The sequence below is a fragment of the Rhagoletis pomonella genome, unplaced genomic scaffold (genome assembly GCF_013731165.1).
Source record: "Rhagoletis pomonella isolate Grant_MI unplaced genomic scaffold, Rhpom_1.0 Rhpom_scaffold_00002, whole genome shotgun sequence".
Lineage (NCBI taxonomy): Eukaryota > Metazoa > Arthropoda > Insecta > Diptera > Tephritidae > Rhagoletis > Rhagoletis pomonella.
This window is the reverse complement of record NW_023458556.1, coordinates 29,235,033-29,253,333: the sequence shown is the minus strand read 5'-3', so window position 1 is coordinate 29,253,333 and position 18,301 is coordinate 29,235,033. Positions and strand designations below refer to the sequence as shown.

The following is an 18,301-nucleotide window of genomic DNA, read 5'->3' as shown; positions in this document are numbered from 1 at the left end:
AGTCAGTTCGTTGTTCGTACAAAAAAATTACATTGATTGTAAAATGATTGAAATATCTGATAAAATACGCTATGTTATGCTTTTTTGCTACAAAAAAAGTGAAAACGCTGCAAAAACGTGCCAAAAAGTTTGTGAAGTGTATGGTGAGAATGCTATGAGTCAACCCCGGACCCAATAGTGGTTTGCTTTATTCCGTGGCGAAAATTTTGATGTCAAAGATGCAGCTCGCTCTGGTCGGTCAATCACTGGTTTTTTTCTAAACCTTACCCAAAAATCCGCCACAACTTTTCATGTAACCCATTACTTTGTCGATTATTTGTTCGTCTATTTAGGATCTTCGCAATATTTTCGGATTGTTGCCTCAAAACGTCATTTTAGATTCTACCATGACGTTTTCTATTAAAAATCCCTAATATAACTTATCCACATTTCTCGTGTCAGGTAAGACAAATGTATAGCTGTCTCTACAGAAAATTAGTCGAAGGCGGTAGTCGGTCGGTCGAGAAAGCATACGAGTTATTGAGTGGACAAAAATTACATGAGCTTTGTATGAGCTACCGTACGGATCAAAACAGAATGAATAATATGAATAACCGAAAACCGGTTTCAAATTACGGTGAGAAATGGTTCAATATTTAAAGATATCATAGACCTCTTAAGCTCTGTATTCTGTTGATAGTACTGGATTGGAGGATGTTGGCAGAACTTGTTTAAATTTTACGGTCCAGCTAACACATTCGATCATTATCGGTTAAACTTCCTCTCGATTTATGCATCAATTCAGCTATGGATTTTTATAGAATTTCGGTGTGACCTACTTACAAGACGCAACCAAGTTTACCCAGCCATATTTTGGTCAACAGTGCGGATTAGACCTGTCGGAGAAGGGGGTTTTGAGCATTACCTGTCATTCGAAGTTTTCTTAGGCGCCTTCTGAAAATAAATTGTACTTTATTGACTCAGTCAATAACTCCTATCAACTCAGGTTCGAAGTCTGGTAGGCGGAAATTTTCTTTTGCCCTCGGTAGGCAATTACAAACTTTGGCCGCTTGTGTGAAAGCACAAAACGCGAAGGAGAAGCTCGTCCAAAGCAAATAGTTATTCTCAACAGGTATTTACGAATGCTGTACTCACTTGAAATATTTTTGAAAGTTATATCGGCGCTCTAATTTGCTTTATAATTGAGCTTTGTAATGAACAGAGAAACAAAATTTGGCGCGAATATGCAACTAATGATCTGTTTTGTTTTGTGTTATTGCTAATTTGTTCAAACTTTAGCGAACAGTAGATGAAAAATATGCAATAATAATACATAACACATGTTTACAGACATAAGAAAAACAAATTTCCAACCAGCGATATTTTTATATGAGCGCTAATGTAAAATTTTCAGCTGAATGCCGTTTTGCAGTTTTGGGATATATCGGGCCCTAACTGCCAAAAAAAGTGTGCGACATTTATTTAACAATTTTCTTTTAGATGCAGAAATGCTCTTAAAGGATTTAGATATTCTTGGCGGTTACGGTTCAATATAGTCAAATTAGTGCACTGACTTAATCGCAATTTATTTATTTTTGAAATAGTTGTCCACTTTGGATAAATGTATCCCAAAAACTATTCAACGTTTTTATATCTTGACTTCATATGGATTCAGCAGAAAAACTTTTGTATGTCAATCATGGTCAAATGCCACAGGTCGTATTACTTGTAGACTAGTGTAATTGACGCTTGAATGATGCCTAATTAGGTTGTCAGTGATCAAAATGAATGAACGAATGAATACATTTATATGTACAACTGAGCAATTAAAGTTGCATAACTTAATAGTAGGTAATTTAATAAGTTGTAGGAAGGAAAAAAGTGCTGATTTCAATTCAATAAATACAATTTGAGTCATTGTAACCTTTTTCGAATTAAAATATTTAGTACAGTGCTTGCCAAATGTAAACAGATATAAGCGTGTATGCATATACTTACACAACTTCTGCCAGCTGTCCACGCCGAATTGCCGCTAAGGATTTCCTTTTTACTAAAAATAGCAGAAAATCTTTGCATACGCGATTTCTTTGTTGTTTTTTTTAAATTATTTATCGCACGTTGCCCATGGCTGCATTTTTTATTATCTTCTTGTATGTTTGCTGCAGACGATACACTTACATACACTCAATCATATCCACGTATGTATGTATGTATGTATGTTTGTATGTTTGCTTGTACGTTAAGATGGTTGAGAAGTTGTCGGCTGATAAGGATTATGTTGCGCGCGTTCTTCGAACATTCGGCGTGCGAAAAAAGGCGGAAAAGTCTTTCGCTGCGGCGATTTTCAAGGAAGCACAACAGCTGCTCGGTGATATTTTTCACACTTTCAAGCTGCTTATTTAGAACCATAAAACAACAGCGCACCACTGTAACTATGCTTGTACGTTTTCAATAGTTTTTGTTCACTTAATTGCCGTAATACATATCAAGAGAATCCACGGCAGCATTTTACGACGTAAAGCGCACTCAATTTATTTTTTTTTTAATAATTTTAATATATTTTTTCGAGCACTGATATTTTTTCTGCGTTTTGTTAAATTCGTTGTACAAAAAAATCTCTTAAAATATATATAATTTTATTATGGAAATTCTAAAAAAAAATTATCGTAATCGTTCTCTGTTCGTGCTAGTGTCTCGCTAGCTAGCCTGACGACTGCTGCGGTGGGCTTATTTCATACGCTGACTCGACACTGTATATTCACGCGCCGTCTTGTGCCGTATAGCTCTGAGTACTGTGCAACACAAATACTACACTAATTTGCTTGTACAGTGGCTGTCGTTGAAGAAGCTCGAAACGAGACGAGAAACAACACAAAACGTACTATAAAAACCGCTGGTAACAACAAATACAACAAAATCAGCAGAAAATGCAGCGCTGAGAATACAACATATTATACTAATACATACATTCATAAATACATACATACATACATCTGTATAAGCGAGCAGACGAAGAGTAGTTGATACGTAAAACTCGAAAATTTATACTACATACATACTTATGAATACATACATACATACCTTGTTGTTGTTGTTTTACTAAAACATATTTTTTTTTATTCCTGTTTTGTATTTAGTTAAGCGCGCGAGTACTATCTGCAATACGTTGTATGTATGTACTTTAAATGGCGCGCAACAATGTTTGTACTCTAATAAGGGTGTATTTGCTTGCGTGTATGCATGTGAGTGTTTGCATGCATGAGTTTAAAGTCGCTCAAAATATGTGTATTAAATAACCGTCTAGTAACGCTAGAAGCTTCTCAATGGCCGCCGTTTCCACCGCCGCCGCCGCCATCAAATACATAATGGAGGGTGGAAACAGCTGAGACATCATGCGGTCTCACACAGCCAACCACACACACATGCATATACATACATACATATAATACATATGCATGTATAGAGCTAGAGTCAAGTATACCAAACATCTGTCGTTCTAGAGATTTGGAAAAATACGAAAATTTACCCCAAAATACTCGCAGCATTTTAAGCCGCTCTGAGGTATGTAAATGCGCTCAACGCAGTGAATGAGCATACAAAGTTGCTCACTAAATAACTCACTCCATGAGTAATATTTGAAGGCTTACTCAATACGATACAAGTATAATGAAATAAAGTAAAATGAAATAGAATTAAATGCAATGAAAAAAAATATATTTAAAAATAATAAAAAAAACACTGCAGAACAGCTATTTTAGGGCTCAACCGAATAGTGTGCATAGCAACTAAAAGTATCCATATGTCATAGTCAAAACCTAATAGGATTTCGCTCCAACAGTGGGCTAAATCTTCCCGATTTTGATGATAAATTCAATTTGGTTGCAAGGAATTTGACAAACATACATGCATACATGTATAAATTGACAAACATAACTCTTGTCTTCTGAGAAATAAATATAGCAGAATTTAGCGAAAATTTTTTTCATAACAGTTTCCTTTCGGCTCTTATTTTGAACGTTTATGCCAGTTCAGTAAAAACGGCAGTTGAAGGATTCAAATGTTCTTCATACATACATATATATGTATACGATGAGTAGGAAATTTTAGAGCTAAATAAACTTCCATAAGTAGTGATAGAAGGGTGTTGCAGATCTTTGACAGATATTATTTGTGATATGTTACCGTTGGATTTTATTTTCTTTCAGACATTTGGTGCTACAGGCTTTGGAAAACTTATTCATGGAGCGATACTCAGTTGAACAACGCATTAAAGGCATCCAAGCGTTGATGCCGATTTTTCCAAAAAACAAAAGTTATCATGACCGATGGAGCACATTTTAAACATATTTTTTAACATCAGCTCGGACAATATATGGTTTCAACAATAACTTGTAACACAGCGCATGAAACAATGGCCCTTCCTGCGAACACCTGTAGTCTTATTGAATCACCCTATATTTCAAAAGTTCCATTAAAGGCAGTTTTCTCGACTGCCTACTAAAAATTGACGGCCGAGCAACAAATTTTACAGGCAGTCAAAACATCGGTTATCTAGAAAACGACCCTAACTGTCGTCCCTAAATTGGAGCGCCAAGCGTTGCGTTTTTCATTGTCAACGGGTGTCAGCAACGCGCCGTAATTTTTGACGTTTTCTCATTTCCTCTCGTTTTTATTCTCGTTTCCTCTTTCACTTTTTTGTTCTTTCTCTTTCTTTCCGTCTTCTGTATCCAACTTCAACACGTAACGCCCTGTTAAAAAAGAAAATTCCATTTGCTTGGCACTAGCGCCGCGTTATTCTGGGACGCTCCACAGGTGTGAGGATTTTTGGCAGTTGTTTTCGCTTGACGCGCCTATTTAGGGGCAGCAGTAAGCCGCTAAACTTACTTGCCTTTATTTTATTACTGCCTTTAATCAAATAATTTTTGCTTCTTCGGCGATTTGAGTAAAATTTTCCTCTACCCAATTTCATTATACATAGGTTTCTGAAGAAAAGAACTAGATTTATATATTAGGTATACAATTAAATTTTAAATAACTTTGAAACTTTTTAATGAAAGTATTGCTATGCATTTTTCCCAACTTTTCTTAATATGCATAGATTGGGCGCCAATAAAACTTTTCGTCTATAGAGACCAAGAAAGTGTCAAACCAGTTATTGATACCTTCAGGGCGTTCTGCGTCGGCCGGATAGTGGAATGGCGCAAAGTCTTGGCTATAAGATGAGTGGATTAGGACTCGCCATCCAGTAACATCGATATAAGTTTTGAACACTTGTGAGACATGCGACCGAGCGTTGTCATGGTGGAAGATCAATGACTCGTGTCTGGTTGCCCATTCCGGGCGTTTCTCGATGGCAACAGAGGTTGTCTGTGGAGAGCCGCGTCGATCGTTTGACCATTTTTCAGAAGCTCATGATACAAAATTCCCTTTGATGCCATGAATATTTGATTTTGGCGTCCATGGCCTGGCTTAGCCATACTTACATACGCCTTTTTGGGAAACTGTGACACGCCGTTCGTTATCTCTTGGTTTGAGTTCATGAGGCAACCAGCTTCAGACTTTCTGGACCAGACCAGCGGCTTTCAATCTCAATGAATTGTGTTGTTGAGTCACGGCTAATATTACGGCACAACATTTTAACCCGCTAATTCCCATTTTTATTGAACAAATATAATCACTCCTTAAAATAGGTCTCAAAAAGACGAGCTCCAGTAGGATTTAGGGGGTTGAAACATTCTATGAAAAAAATTTTCACAAAGTTCGACTATAGGTCCTTGAAGATAATAATTATGTTTGAAGTCAATTTATACCTAAAATTCTGTTTTTACATATTTATTTGAATTTATGACAAAAAAGTGTCAACTACGACCCACTGTGTAAAAAAAATTTGATCAGGTGGAGCAAAATCCTCTTACCATCACTTATGGATACTATATTTTGGGCACTATACGGTTAAGGCCCTAAACAAAAAGCCAAACATTTTCTCAAAGTGAAAAACTCCAGAAGATTCATTGGTTCACTTGCCCATTCTTTTCATTTGTGATTAAAGACATTTTTTTCTGTTTTATGGCTTAAATCAGCGCAGCGCATTCATTTTATCATTACGTAGAAACCAACTACGTTGGCAGAAGAAAGAAAGCCGGTTTTCTATGCTTGTAAACGTATTAGCCAACTCAAGTTACATACCATTACCATTTTCTTACTTTGCTTTTCTGTTTCTTCCAGCTCGTCTCACCCATGGCGCTGGTGTTTTTCTTATTCCTCTTTGTCATCTTCTTCTGTATCTTTCATAAATAAAGATACTTGTGCAACCGATAAATTGAGCGTGCTCGAAGTCAGGTTTTAAATTACTGTTATGTCAAAGTTGAAGTCAATTTTTATGACCACACATTTTACCAATGCATTCGTCCAAAGAGACTGCTGTGTTTTTGGGAATACTCATACTCTCATTGCAGTCACTTCTTTGCGTCTTCACGATTCCACCATTGCGCTTTATTTTGTTGTTTACTAGTTTCTTCTCTTTTGTCTTTAATTTTGTGACCTTTGGTGTTATTCGCCTGCGTTTTGTTTGGTATTGCCTTTCATTTTGACTATAGCAGCTTTGTTTTATTGCCACATTCGGTAGCATACTCTGGGCGTCATGTGTGCCTCACCATACATGTACTGCCTGATCGCATCCACGCTGCATTTATCTATTTATTATGCAGCGTTTGCTGTTTGGTGCGTTTATCCATACACGTGCCGTGTTAAGGCGCACGTAGGCATTTAAGAGGAGAAAAGGATAGTCTGCATAACATTGGCTGCCAGCATAATGTTATCTAAAATTATTTTAGGAGAGTTGCTGTACTTCTTAAGGAGGGTTAATTTATTTCAACTTATTTTTAAAACTAGACATGTGGACAGCTTCCTGCCAAAAAGCTTATTTTAAACGGAAGTGGGGTACTTTTTCATGCTCTTAATTTCGACCAGCATAATCGGGATTCAGCTACTTCCGACTATTTATTTTCTGTTTTCAAACCTTAAGGTATGGGTCGTTGCTAAGAGATTTGAGTCAAATGAAGAACTCATTGCTGAAACAAATATCCATTTAGGACCTTGAGTTAACATATTACAGATCTGATCAGCTTTTTCTACAAAAAGTGGTTATTGATCAGATTTCCTAAGTAGACGTTATTGGCGCTCAAAGATACTTAATTTTCTTATATACTCGTTCACTAAGTAGGCCATGAGGACATTTACATATGTAGGGCTCCATACCGCCATTAGTAGACATGTATCTACATATATACATATCTGTCAATGGTAAGTACCTGTTGTGAGCAAGTACCAAGATTAGCAATATTCGTTTAACCGGGGTTCCTTTACAAAGAAGAGAACCACTTGCTTGCACCGCAGCTCTATTGGGTTTTTTTTAATTGATCGGATCACTAAACGGTGGTTGTATAGAGCTGCCTACTTTATTTATTAGCTCCTCAGAGCCATCGGTGGTAATCTTCACAGCACCTTCGTTTTTTTTCGATATTACTATGTCCGGGAAACCAGCAATAAGACGTTGAGATTTAACTAATAATAAAAATAGAATCGCGCTTACACATATCTTAGAGTTTGGCCGAACTTCTTCTCCGTTTGTTTTTGGAGGGACCTACAATTTTACGCCGATTCTGATATTTTTATGAGAAGCTGTGATTTAGTTCCCCTAACTTAGGGATGAATATAACCCTCTACACACTTCATTTGATTTTTAAGAACCACCCTAATATACATATAATCAAACAAACAAAGAGCCAATAACAATTGAAGTTTCACTCATAAAACCACTCAGTACAGCAACGCTCACGATAACATACTCGCCATTCTCCTGCTGCACCATGAAATACAACAAATACAATTAAGGTCATTCTACTTGTGGAACTCCCTGCTCGCTTCAATGACAGATGCCTGAAAGCTGCCTGCAAAAGAGAAAAACAAAAAAGTCGGCAGTCCTCGCAGCAGATGCAATAAACAAGAATTAAAATGATGCTTGAATGAGCATATTGAGCATAAAGTAAATTATAAGAAAAGCAACAACACTGTTAGCAATCATGTTTGCAACGGAAGTAGGAGCAAGCCAGACCTAGTACATGAGCACGGCTATGTTATAAATTTATGTATACAAACGAACTTGCCACATGCAATGCACAAGCGGCACAAATACAACAGAGTACCTATGCAGACACAAAGCCAGACGATAGGGGGTAGACGTACAGGATGCAATTACAAAAACAAAATCGCGCAAGACTTGGATGCTTTATGCTGGCAGGCAAGTAGAAAGGCTTGCGGCATATGTACAGTGACACAAACAAATGACCACGTGTTGATTTTCTTCAAATATTCGTAATATTTTTCGAGCTAAATTTTTTTGTTATTTTTATAATATCATCTAAGCTTTAACCAAAACCGTGTAAATCACAGATTCCTACTTTATAAAAGATTTAGGAAAATTCAACAAATTTTCATCAAAATTTCAACTTTTTATTCTGAATTTTCAGAAAATTTTTGGGTATGCAGTTTTATAGCTCATAATACAATTCTAGTCTCATGAAGGGCAAGTTTCAAACGTCTAAAAAAACGCGTCGATTTTTTAGGATTCTTTTGTTTGGTGACAGATTTGTGCACTTTTTTTCATATAAGTATGGATTTCTTATGAAATAAAACACGGGAGGCCAGCAGCAACCAAATTTCAAAATGTCAACGCAAGTTTTTGTAAATTGCGCTTTTTATATTAAAAAACCCGAAAAAGTAACCTCCAAAAAAAAATTCTCAAAAATCAACACGATTTCTTAGCCGTTTGAAACTTGCACTTCATTGGACTAAAATTGTATGGGCAATAAAACTGCATACCCACAAATTTTCTAATAATTCAGAATAAAAATTTGAAATTTTTATGACAATTTGTTGAAGTTTCCTAAATTTTTTATAAATTTTGAAACTGTGATTTACACGGTTTTAGTTTAAGCTTAGGCGATATATTTATGAAAAAATTAAAAAAAAAAAAAACAAAACGTGGTCATTTGTTTAAGTCACTGTATGTAGCCGGTCGGCTGCAGGGCTGGTTATTTATATTGTTGCTGCTGAGGAGTACTCGGGATGAATTCATATTTTAGTAGACTTACAAATGCACTATAAGCACCGATATATACATATGTTTTTGCATTTAACATCAGTGTGACCAGGTTACTTTTGAAGTTAGATTTTGAATTTAATTTTATGCCATAGCTTTGGAAATTTAGATCTGACTTCGTGGATTTTTTACTAAAAATATTCCTAATAAAAAATATGTACCTAAGCTTACTAAAGAGCTTTACTATTTCTTAAACTACTATTTACCATTGAAACATTACAATAACAGTGCAAAGTAGCATTTCTTTGAGAAAATATTTGTTTACCTTTTTAAAAAGTAATACTAAAAATTTTCTTTAAAGTATATTTGCAATTTTATTAGTTAACGTAACTTTCTTTTAACTTCAATTTGCATAGCGTACAACTTTTTCTAACCTTTTTAAAACGAATTTAGCTTCGCTTTTTTCGATCATCTGGTCACACTGTTTAACATATCTATACACATATGTATATACGTACATATGTACATATATGTATATGGCATTGTGATGAATTTGAACTCTGCTGCATTTGCAGTGATAATGCCTTTTAAATAAATACTTTCGAGTAATGGATCAATAATTACAAAAGAAAACACACTCAAATTTGATTCGTGTTTAATGCATTGGCGCTTCAATCGAAGGCTATGTATGTACAACTTAAGATAAAAACAAAATTATAAACAATTGCCAGCAAAGATGCAACGCCACTGTGCTGAACATAAACACATACAGATATGATAAAACAAAACATTCCAGTGAAAAACAGGAAAAACAAGATTCACCCACGGCCAATTGTAGCCGCAATTGCAGCAGCAGCAACAACGACTCGGGCGGGCGCTTTAGCGATTGGAGACAACGCCAAACTCCAAATAGTACAGCAATAACAGCAGAAAAGTTGTTTCGTAGAAGAATTCATTCGAACGATAGCTGCTGCACGCGTGCATGTGACAACAAATGCCAGCTTTCACTAGATACATACATATACATATGTATGCAAGTCTATTTGAAAAATCGTTGCAAGAAAACTTGTACGGAGAGGTATTTTCGATAGTTTATTGAACTTTTGAAGATTAAAATCAAGAACAGAACCGGCTGCACGATCTGTCTTCAAGATGCACCAATACACCAAAATGGCGAGATGAGCAATGAAAGCTGCAGCACCAATCTACACAGAAAAAAATCGGAGGAAAACAATTTTTATTGACAGTACCTAATAATAGATTGGCGCTTACACATTTGTTAGTGTTTGGCCGAGCTTCTCCTTTCTTCTCGATTTGTGGCGTGCGCCTTGATGTTGTCACACAAAGGGGAGGGATCTGCAGTGCTAAGCCGACTCCGAATGTCGATTGTATTTTTATGATAATCTATATTTCAAGGTAGTAATACACTCAAAGGCTTGCCTATTCGAAAAAAATTAAATTTTTTTTTGGTTTAAGGCGGAAGCTGGACTCGCTTCCAATCAACAAAAATGTATACTATGAGCAAATTTTAAGCATATGACTGTAGAAAATTTTTAAACATATGGCAACCCTCATTAAGATTTCTTAACACTCCTTCGTTTAACATCCATAGTATAATATTTCATACCTATGCCCTTAATTTATGTTGAATTTGACTTTTTGAAGAGCTGGCAAGCCTCTTACGTAATAACTCATTTAACTTATTTTTTTTACGTGTGGCAATACTTTTGAAAATATAAAATTTCATTTCACATCTAAAGGCCAAGTTCTTTAATTTGGCACCCCTTTACTTTTTAAGACGAACGAACTACGAGTACTTACAATGCCACACGAATAAAACTGTTCAGTTCATTCATTTACTGAGAAAGTGTGAACGTTTTTGAATCCTTCTTCATCTTCTTCTTCTTTTGAATTCAGCATCCTTATATTTATTAAGAAACAAATTTTCATTTAAATCCGTTCATGATTCTATTTTTTCCAAATTTTTTTTTAGGGGAGGGAAGCGCTGTGCGGCCTGCCCAGTTTCGGTCCATCACTAGTTTATTGAGTGTTTGGCTGAACTGAGTACGGCTACTTAAACATTTACTACATTTCAATGATTTTATGACCTTTAAGGAGCGACATATATTACTAAGGCTGAATGAGGGAACCACGTTTACTTACCATGTATTGAAAATCAGTAGTTATTTCAAATGTGAATTAGCGCTGCACTGTGAAAAGGTCCTAAGTAATCCAATCTTACTACATTAAACGAGCAATTCTTGTATATGGGGCGTTCCATACCAAAACGGACTGGGTTCACACTTCATGCGTTTGATTTGTTTGAAATTTTTTGGGTTGATGCATAAAGATAAAGATAAATAATAAATATATATGAAATTCGTGCTTGATAAATACATTTTTAAAAACTTTACAGCACAAAAACAAAAACAAATCGATTTAATAATTTTCCAAATATCTCGAGAAAGGGCCAGAAAAAAATTAAAAAAAAATTACACATACACACATAAAAAATCTATGAAAATCAATATTTTTAAATTTTTTTCCTGAATAATTTTTCACACACAAATTATTTGATGAAAAGAACAGTTTTTTAAAATATATCCCTCTCAAAAAATATTAAAAAAAATCACAATAATAGCTCTGAGTATTGCGCAATATAATAGCTCTGAGTATTGCGCAATATTTAAGTGTAGTATTATGGCGTGCACTCTACAATAATTTGAGTTATGCATTTTGTTTTTACACCGAAATTTAGTAAAACGAGTACATTACAAATTAAATTATTATTTTATTTAATATTTTTTAGAATTTTTTTGAGTGTGAAGTGTTGTAGCCCATTAAATTTTAGTAAAATAAAGTGCAAGTTTTTATTGATTTCAAAACTGGCGTTTTTTTGTTAAATTTTCTTTGAGAACGGGGTTGCGCATTTTCTTCTATAAAAAACACATAATTGCAAAAGCCGTCAGCATAAAAAGTATTAAAAATCAACGCAATTTTGCTGTGGCTTAAAACTTGCACTTTATTTGAATAAAATTAAATGGGTTATAAAACTGCATACTCGAAAAAATTCAAAAAATTAAAAAATATTGTAAATTTTTTATGTAGTCACTTTACTCAACTTAGGTGTAAAAAAAATTCATAACTCAAATTACTGTACAGTGCACCCCATAATACTATACTTAAATATTGCAAAATACTCAGAGCTACCGTTTTATATTTTCCCGATCAAATTTAATCATTATTTTATGAATCTAATTTTTTCGATCATCCCATAACCGTTATTTTTAGATCATAAAGGATTATAACTACAGTCTTAAAATAAAAATTTAACGACTATTCTTGATTTAAAAAAATAAACAATAACGACTTTGCGGTGGTCTAAGAATGTGGTTATTTAATGGCTATTTTCGCACCCTGCTGAAAAGATTTCTTGCATAGTCCGAAATTGTTCCAAGTGCGGCAGTAGGCTAGGGAATTGATGAAGCCAAAGTTTTACTGAAAGTCTGGATTTTATATAGAAAAGTAATTTCTCAGTTTTTCCAGGTTGGCGATTTTAGGCGTTTAATAAATTTTTTATGCAAATCTAAATTACTATTTTTTCTCAGTGTACAAACAGCAAGTGCATACACATATATTTATGTACATATACACCTAAATTCATATAAAGTTAAAGTAAAACATGTTGAAACCAGAAAAATGTGTTATTAATATTTGCCATCACATCGAGGGCTTATATTCAATATGGCCTACCTGCAGTTTATACGAAAACTACTTTCTGATCTTAGGACTCATCTGAGACTTAACTGGCTTCACCGGTTGCAATCTGAATTTTGAAATTCAACAGTTAATTCTTCTGACAAGCGATATATTTACAAGGTCAACATTGACATCATCGGTGAGAGTTAAGTCTAAGGTCGATTTTTGTATAGGAGTCTTATTTTTGTAAAAACTGCAGATAGATCATATTGAATATAAACCCTCGATATATTCTTTTTTGAAAATAATTTAACGTTAATAGGGCAACATCTGATGTAACTTTTTCTGATCTTGCAGCAATTTTTGTACGCAAACAACACAGTCGCGCGTGTTTTAACTACTCGTTGTCTGTTTTTGAAACAATTTATAACGGGTGATTTTTTAAGAGCTTGATACCTTTTTTTTTAAAAAAAACGCATAAAATTTGCAAAATCTCATCGGTTCTTTATTTGAAACGTTAGATTGGTCCATGACATTTACTTTTTGAAGATAATTTCATTTAAATGTTGACCGCGGCTGCGTCTTAGGTGGTCCATTCGGAAAGTCCAATTTTGGGCAACTTTTTCGAGCATTTCGGCCGGAATAGCCCGAATTTCTTCGGAAATGTTGTCTTCCAAAGCTGGAATAGTTGCTGGCTTATTTCTGTAGACTTTAGACTTGACGTAGCCCCACAAAAAATAGTCTAAAGGCGTCAAATCGCATGATCTTGGTGGCCAACTTACCGGTCCATTTCTTGAGATGAATTGTTCACCGAAGTTTTCCCTCAAAATGGCCATAGAATCGCGAGCTGTGTGGCATGTAGCGCCATCTTGTTGAAACCACATGTCAACCAAGTTCAGTTCTTCCATTTTTGGCAACAAAAAGTTTGTTAGCATCGAACGATAGCGATCGCCATTCACCGTAACGTTGCGTCCAACAGCATCTTTGAAAAAATACGGTCCAATGATTCCACCAGCGTACAAACCACACCAAACAGTGCATTTTTCGGGATGCATGGGCAGTTCTTGAACGGCTTCTGGTTGCTCTTCACTCCAAATGCGGCAATTTTGCTTATTTACGAAGCCATTCAACCAGAAATGAGCCTCATCGCTGAACAAAATTTGTCGATAAAAAAGCGGATTTTCTGCCAACTTTTCTAGGTAATAAAATTCAATGATTTGCAAGCGTTGCTCGTTAGTAAGTCTATTCATGATGAAATGTCAAAGCATACTGAGCATCTTTCTCTTTGACACCATGTCTGAAATCCCACGTGATCTGTCAAATACTAATGCATGAAAATCCTAACCTCAAAAAAATCACCCGTTAGTATGTAGGAGCAACATTTCTACATAGTAATAGACCAACGCTAAAGTAAAATCAATAAATACCAATATGTATGTATGTACACCTAAGCAAATGGGCCGATGTAGACAAAAACTATTAACATTCAACAGTTGTCTTTTGCCGAGTTGGCTTGGTTGCCCTGTTTGTTTTGTTTGAGCAAGAATGTCATTGTAGTTACGTATGTATGTAGGTAGGAAAATAAATAAACAGACGGAAAGAATTACATATTTAGTAAGAGGCGAAAAATGGAGTCTTTTGGCTTTTAGGCCTTTGCCTTGCATTGGCTTTACGATTACGCATACTAATAAAAACAAAAAACCGTACGCAGATGAATATGGATAGACGTAGACTCTCATAAACGTTGTGGCTACAAGTGGCAGCAACAAGTTGCCAAATATTGCAAACACTTGTGTAAGCAGCAGTTGCTCTACCAGCAGATATGTGCATACAACATTCTTAAAAAAAAAAATACATGCATATGAATGTATTTACGTATATATATTGTATTTTATGCACATAGTTTTAAGTCAAGAAAATAATAATAGCAACTCATAAAGTCTGCTTCTATTCCAAAACGAGTCTCTTATACATATGTACGTAATAAGTATATTTATGAAAAAAAAAATAAATTTTTTAAAAAAAATTGAAACTGTATGAGGGGAAATCTGAGTAGGTTAGAGGTGCATAGGAAGTCTTATGCCGCAGCAATTTTCGCAAACAGCAGGATCGCTCTTCCTGTAGGTCAGGAAAATTACACAGAGGTTTCATTCTTCCGCATGTACATACATAAGTATGTATTCATCTTACCAAATTGCGCTCAACAGCTAGTACATGAGCACCTACCAGCTTTTCGTCGCCAGTTTTGAATAGTTCAGCCGGTAATTCTCCTCTCGTTTTTGGCCGAGTGTAGAGGCGGGAGGTGCACATTACTTAGTCTGGGGTTTTCTACTTCATTGTGATGCCACTATTAACGATCTCTTCTTCCTCTCACTTAGTTTCCCATATGATAGTACCATGGTGTAACCTTAACATATCGTTGAAAGTCGCAAATTCGAGTCGAGATTGACTTTGTCAGAGTAGGGTAGTGGCAGGGATAGTGCTCTACATTCTTCACCTCTTCTTCGTCCCAGCAGGCCCGTCAAATCGTTAGCGGGGTAACTTATTCGCCTAGCATGCGCTTCCATTGGGCAGCGTCCTGCAATGATATCGACTAGAAATGGCCGCGGGAGATCGGGACCCGTGGGACCCACGGTATTGATTTCAAAATGCCTGGGATGGGTGGTATCGGGAAGGTCATTGAAAATTTTGCGGGCGGGACGGGACCAAAATCCCTTCCCGATACTCCCTATAAAATCCGCAACCCACTCAAATTCAGAAAATCTTCGTTAAAAACGTTTTATGAAATGAGCACTTTTTTATGTTTTATTGAGATAAAACGTATAGCGAAGCAAAAAAAGCCAGATCTTTCATTATTACTTAAAATGTATCTTAGTGGTAGTGATTTCGGGACCTAAGGGGCCCATGGTACAATTCTGAGAAAGTCGGGAGGGGCGGGTACGGGACTTAAAAATTGAATTTCGTGTTGGGCGGGATCGAGATTAAATATTTAGTCCCGTGCCCATCTCTAATACCGACAACTATGCTAATAAGGGGACGGATCGATTTGTATACAAGTTTTTGATCTTTGCTCATTAATATTTGGCTAGATCTGTTTAGTGAGGGAACAAGTTGGTTCTTTTTCCCATCGTTCGTTGGCCAATTCAATGGAAATAGTATTCAGTCTGTTCCTACACGAAGGCAGGGGGACGCCTGTATTGTGCGCAGAGTTTACTGAGCGTAGGTCATTTCGCCGTAAAAAATGCTGCAGTGTTCAGGGAGCCGCCTGCTAAGGTTTGGCGAGAGGTCTTTAGATTAGATTCCACTACCAATTTCATTGTCGAGCTTCAAATCGTCAGTAAAGATGGCAGTGGTAGACCCTAAATCTAAGTCAGAGTAGTTTACCCAGTCGCTTCTGTCTGCAGTTCTGTTAGAAAACCTATTTTTGATGTAATTCAGCCTATGTAGGGTTGCTGGAATGGTACCCAGAATTTTTGAGTGATCGAACATAAGGACTCTCCATGGTTGAGCGGAATTCAGTCTGGTTGCGTTTCAGCTGGCTTGTTATCTAGCCAAAGATCGGTAGGAAGAAGATTCAATATGGTATCCAGTGACTTACTGGGGATAGAGGGCAGACCTCTTGTTTTTCAAGCAGAAATGTTTATTGTAAAAAAAAAAATCAGATACTGTAAACTGCCTGCTAGCAGCGATTACTTCTAAATTGGGTTTGCAACACAGGTGTAAGAATTTCCGCCATATAGTCCGAACTCGATATATAGCTAAAGGTGTGGGAATTAACGTACACCTCGTGCATCCAAATGAATTTATTTTAACTGAATTATCTTTGGCCATTTATGAACTCTACTTCTAGTAGAGCTTGACCAAGCATTTGTTCTACACATTCAATACTAGAAGTTAGTAACAGCACGTATGTGGTAGTAATAGGCCACACAACAGATGAATAGCTAAAATCGAACTCCAGAGCAATATTGCCAATGAGTGACTTTGTTGTGAGACTTACGAGTGAGAGCCAGGTTTAAAAACGACAAACTTGGCTATGTGTATGCGTGTGAATAAGTGTCTGAGAGAAAACCCCAAGTAAAACCCACACACAAACACAGCTGAGTCGAATGAAGTTAAGCCAAGGGAGAACAAGCCAAGCAGGGAGTCGCTGAGTTTACTGGCCAAAATAGATACGTACGATGATGCAAAGCAAACGGGCAAAAATGTCAGTATCTACTTGACGTTTGCCTGTTTTGCTTTAAGCTGCTCCATTTGGTTTTGACGTTTCGCCTGGCTGTTGACGTTTTGATCAACCATCAGCCAGCGTGCCCGTCGTTGTGTCTGTCTGTCATTTGCGCGAGTTGTGTGTTGCTCACTAAGCCGTCGTAGTTTTGTTTATTATTGAAGTTTCGTAATAAATTTGCTTTGTTGCCGCAACGCGCCTAAACATTTTTTGTTTGTTTTAGTATTAACCAAAAAAATCAAAAGAAGAAACAACGAAAAAGAAATGTGGCATTCGAGTAAAATTATCATCCAAATGCTTGTAATCTGCGCGGCATTGAGTGGCACAGCGTTGGCCATCAACTGTTACGTATGCGATGCATCCGATACGAAAACACCGTTCCAGTGTGGGGAGTGGTTCGAACGTTTCGACGATCCAGACATACAGCCGCAGAATTGTTCCAATGTTCACGACGCCAAGTTTTGCATTAAGCATATAGGTCGCTACGAGGGCGGCATTGGCGCGAAACGTTTCTGCTCCTCCAAAGATTTGGGCAACTATTGTGATTATGTGAAAAACAAAGGTGATCGTATGGATTATCGTTCGTGTATCTACACCTGCAGTACAGATGGATGCAATGGAGCGGGCAGCTTGCGGCCATGGGCAACTGCCACTGTGGGCTCATTGCTTTTGGCCAGGCTATGGTGGTGCTGAGACAAGTGGCAATAATTAGTTTTTCAAAGTTACTGAATAACTCGTAATAGCTTGTAATTATTAATTAATCAGTAGCGCGGCAAAGTGCCTTCTCTGTTTATACGTACATATGTATCTCGAATAGTTAGTATAAAGAACAAATTATTTTTACTCCAAATAGTGTATGAAATATATTTTGAATAAAACTTGTATCCATAGAACTTTTATATCGATTCTTTTCTTTATGCTATCTTTATCATCATGCTACGCTTTGTTGTACACACCTAGATTTACTTTTCTCATTTGAAGCACTCTGAGTGACGTCATATTTCTGAAAGTTTTGAAGGTCTCAAAAGGGAGCTTAATGAGCGATAAGTCTGGTTTTCTCAGTCACTCAATCTTAGCAGCGCTGCTCTAAATCTCGCCCTCGTAGCCAATTTATATTGGGCTCCAATCTCCCACTCTCGCTCGCTATTTTTTGTCTAGTGTATTTGTTCTGAATGTTGAAATTTTGTAACTATCTGTAATGCTTCTACTAACTATAGTGTGTCTATCTCAATTGGCACAATCTTTAATTATTTGAACGTTTGACCTCCAGCGAATTGTTGATCGCTGCTTTAATTGGC

At 36.3% G+C, this 18,301-nt stretch overlaps 2 protein-coding genes across 3 annotated transcripts in view; one reads left to right on the top strand and one right to left on the bottom strand.

Moving 5' to 3' along the window:
- The window catches only part of LOC118733391 (innexin inx1), a 30,485-nt gene extending 27,690 nt beyond the window's left edge, over positions 1-2,795 (bottom strand). The window contains exon 1 of one of the 2 annotated variants that reach the window (XM_036462759.1): positions 1,978-2,795. In XM_036462759.1, the coding sequence (XP_036318652.1) occupies positions 1,978-2,055 (78 nt within the window). In that variant the 5' untranslated portion in view covers positions 2,056-2,795. The remainder of the gene's footprint in view (positions 1-1,977) is intronic. The other variant, XM_036462758.1, reaches the window with a different exon arrangement.
- Positions 2,796-16,906: 14,111 nt separating this feature from the next.
- LOC118734617 lies at positions 16,907-17,902 on the top strand. The gene has a single exon (XM_036464321.1). The coding sequence runs from the start codon at positions 17,268-17,270 to the stop codon at positions 17,694-17,696; it is 429 nt and encodes a 142-aa protein (XP_036320214.1). The 5' UTR covers positions 16,907-17,267; the 3' UTR covers positions 17,697-17,902.
- The last annotated feature ends 399 nt before the right edge of the window (positions 17,903-18,301 follow it).

Coding starts and splice junctions, on each gene's coding strand:
- LOC118734617 (XM_036464321.1), top strand. CDS start 17,268: ATGTGGCATTCGAGTAAAATTATCATCCAAATGCTTGTAATCTGCGCG.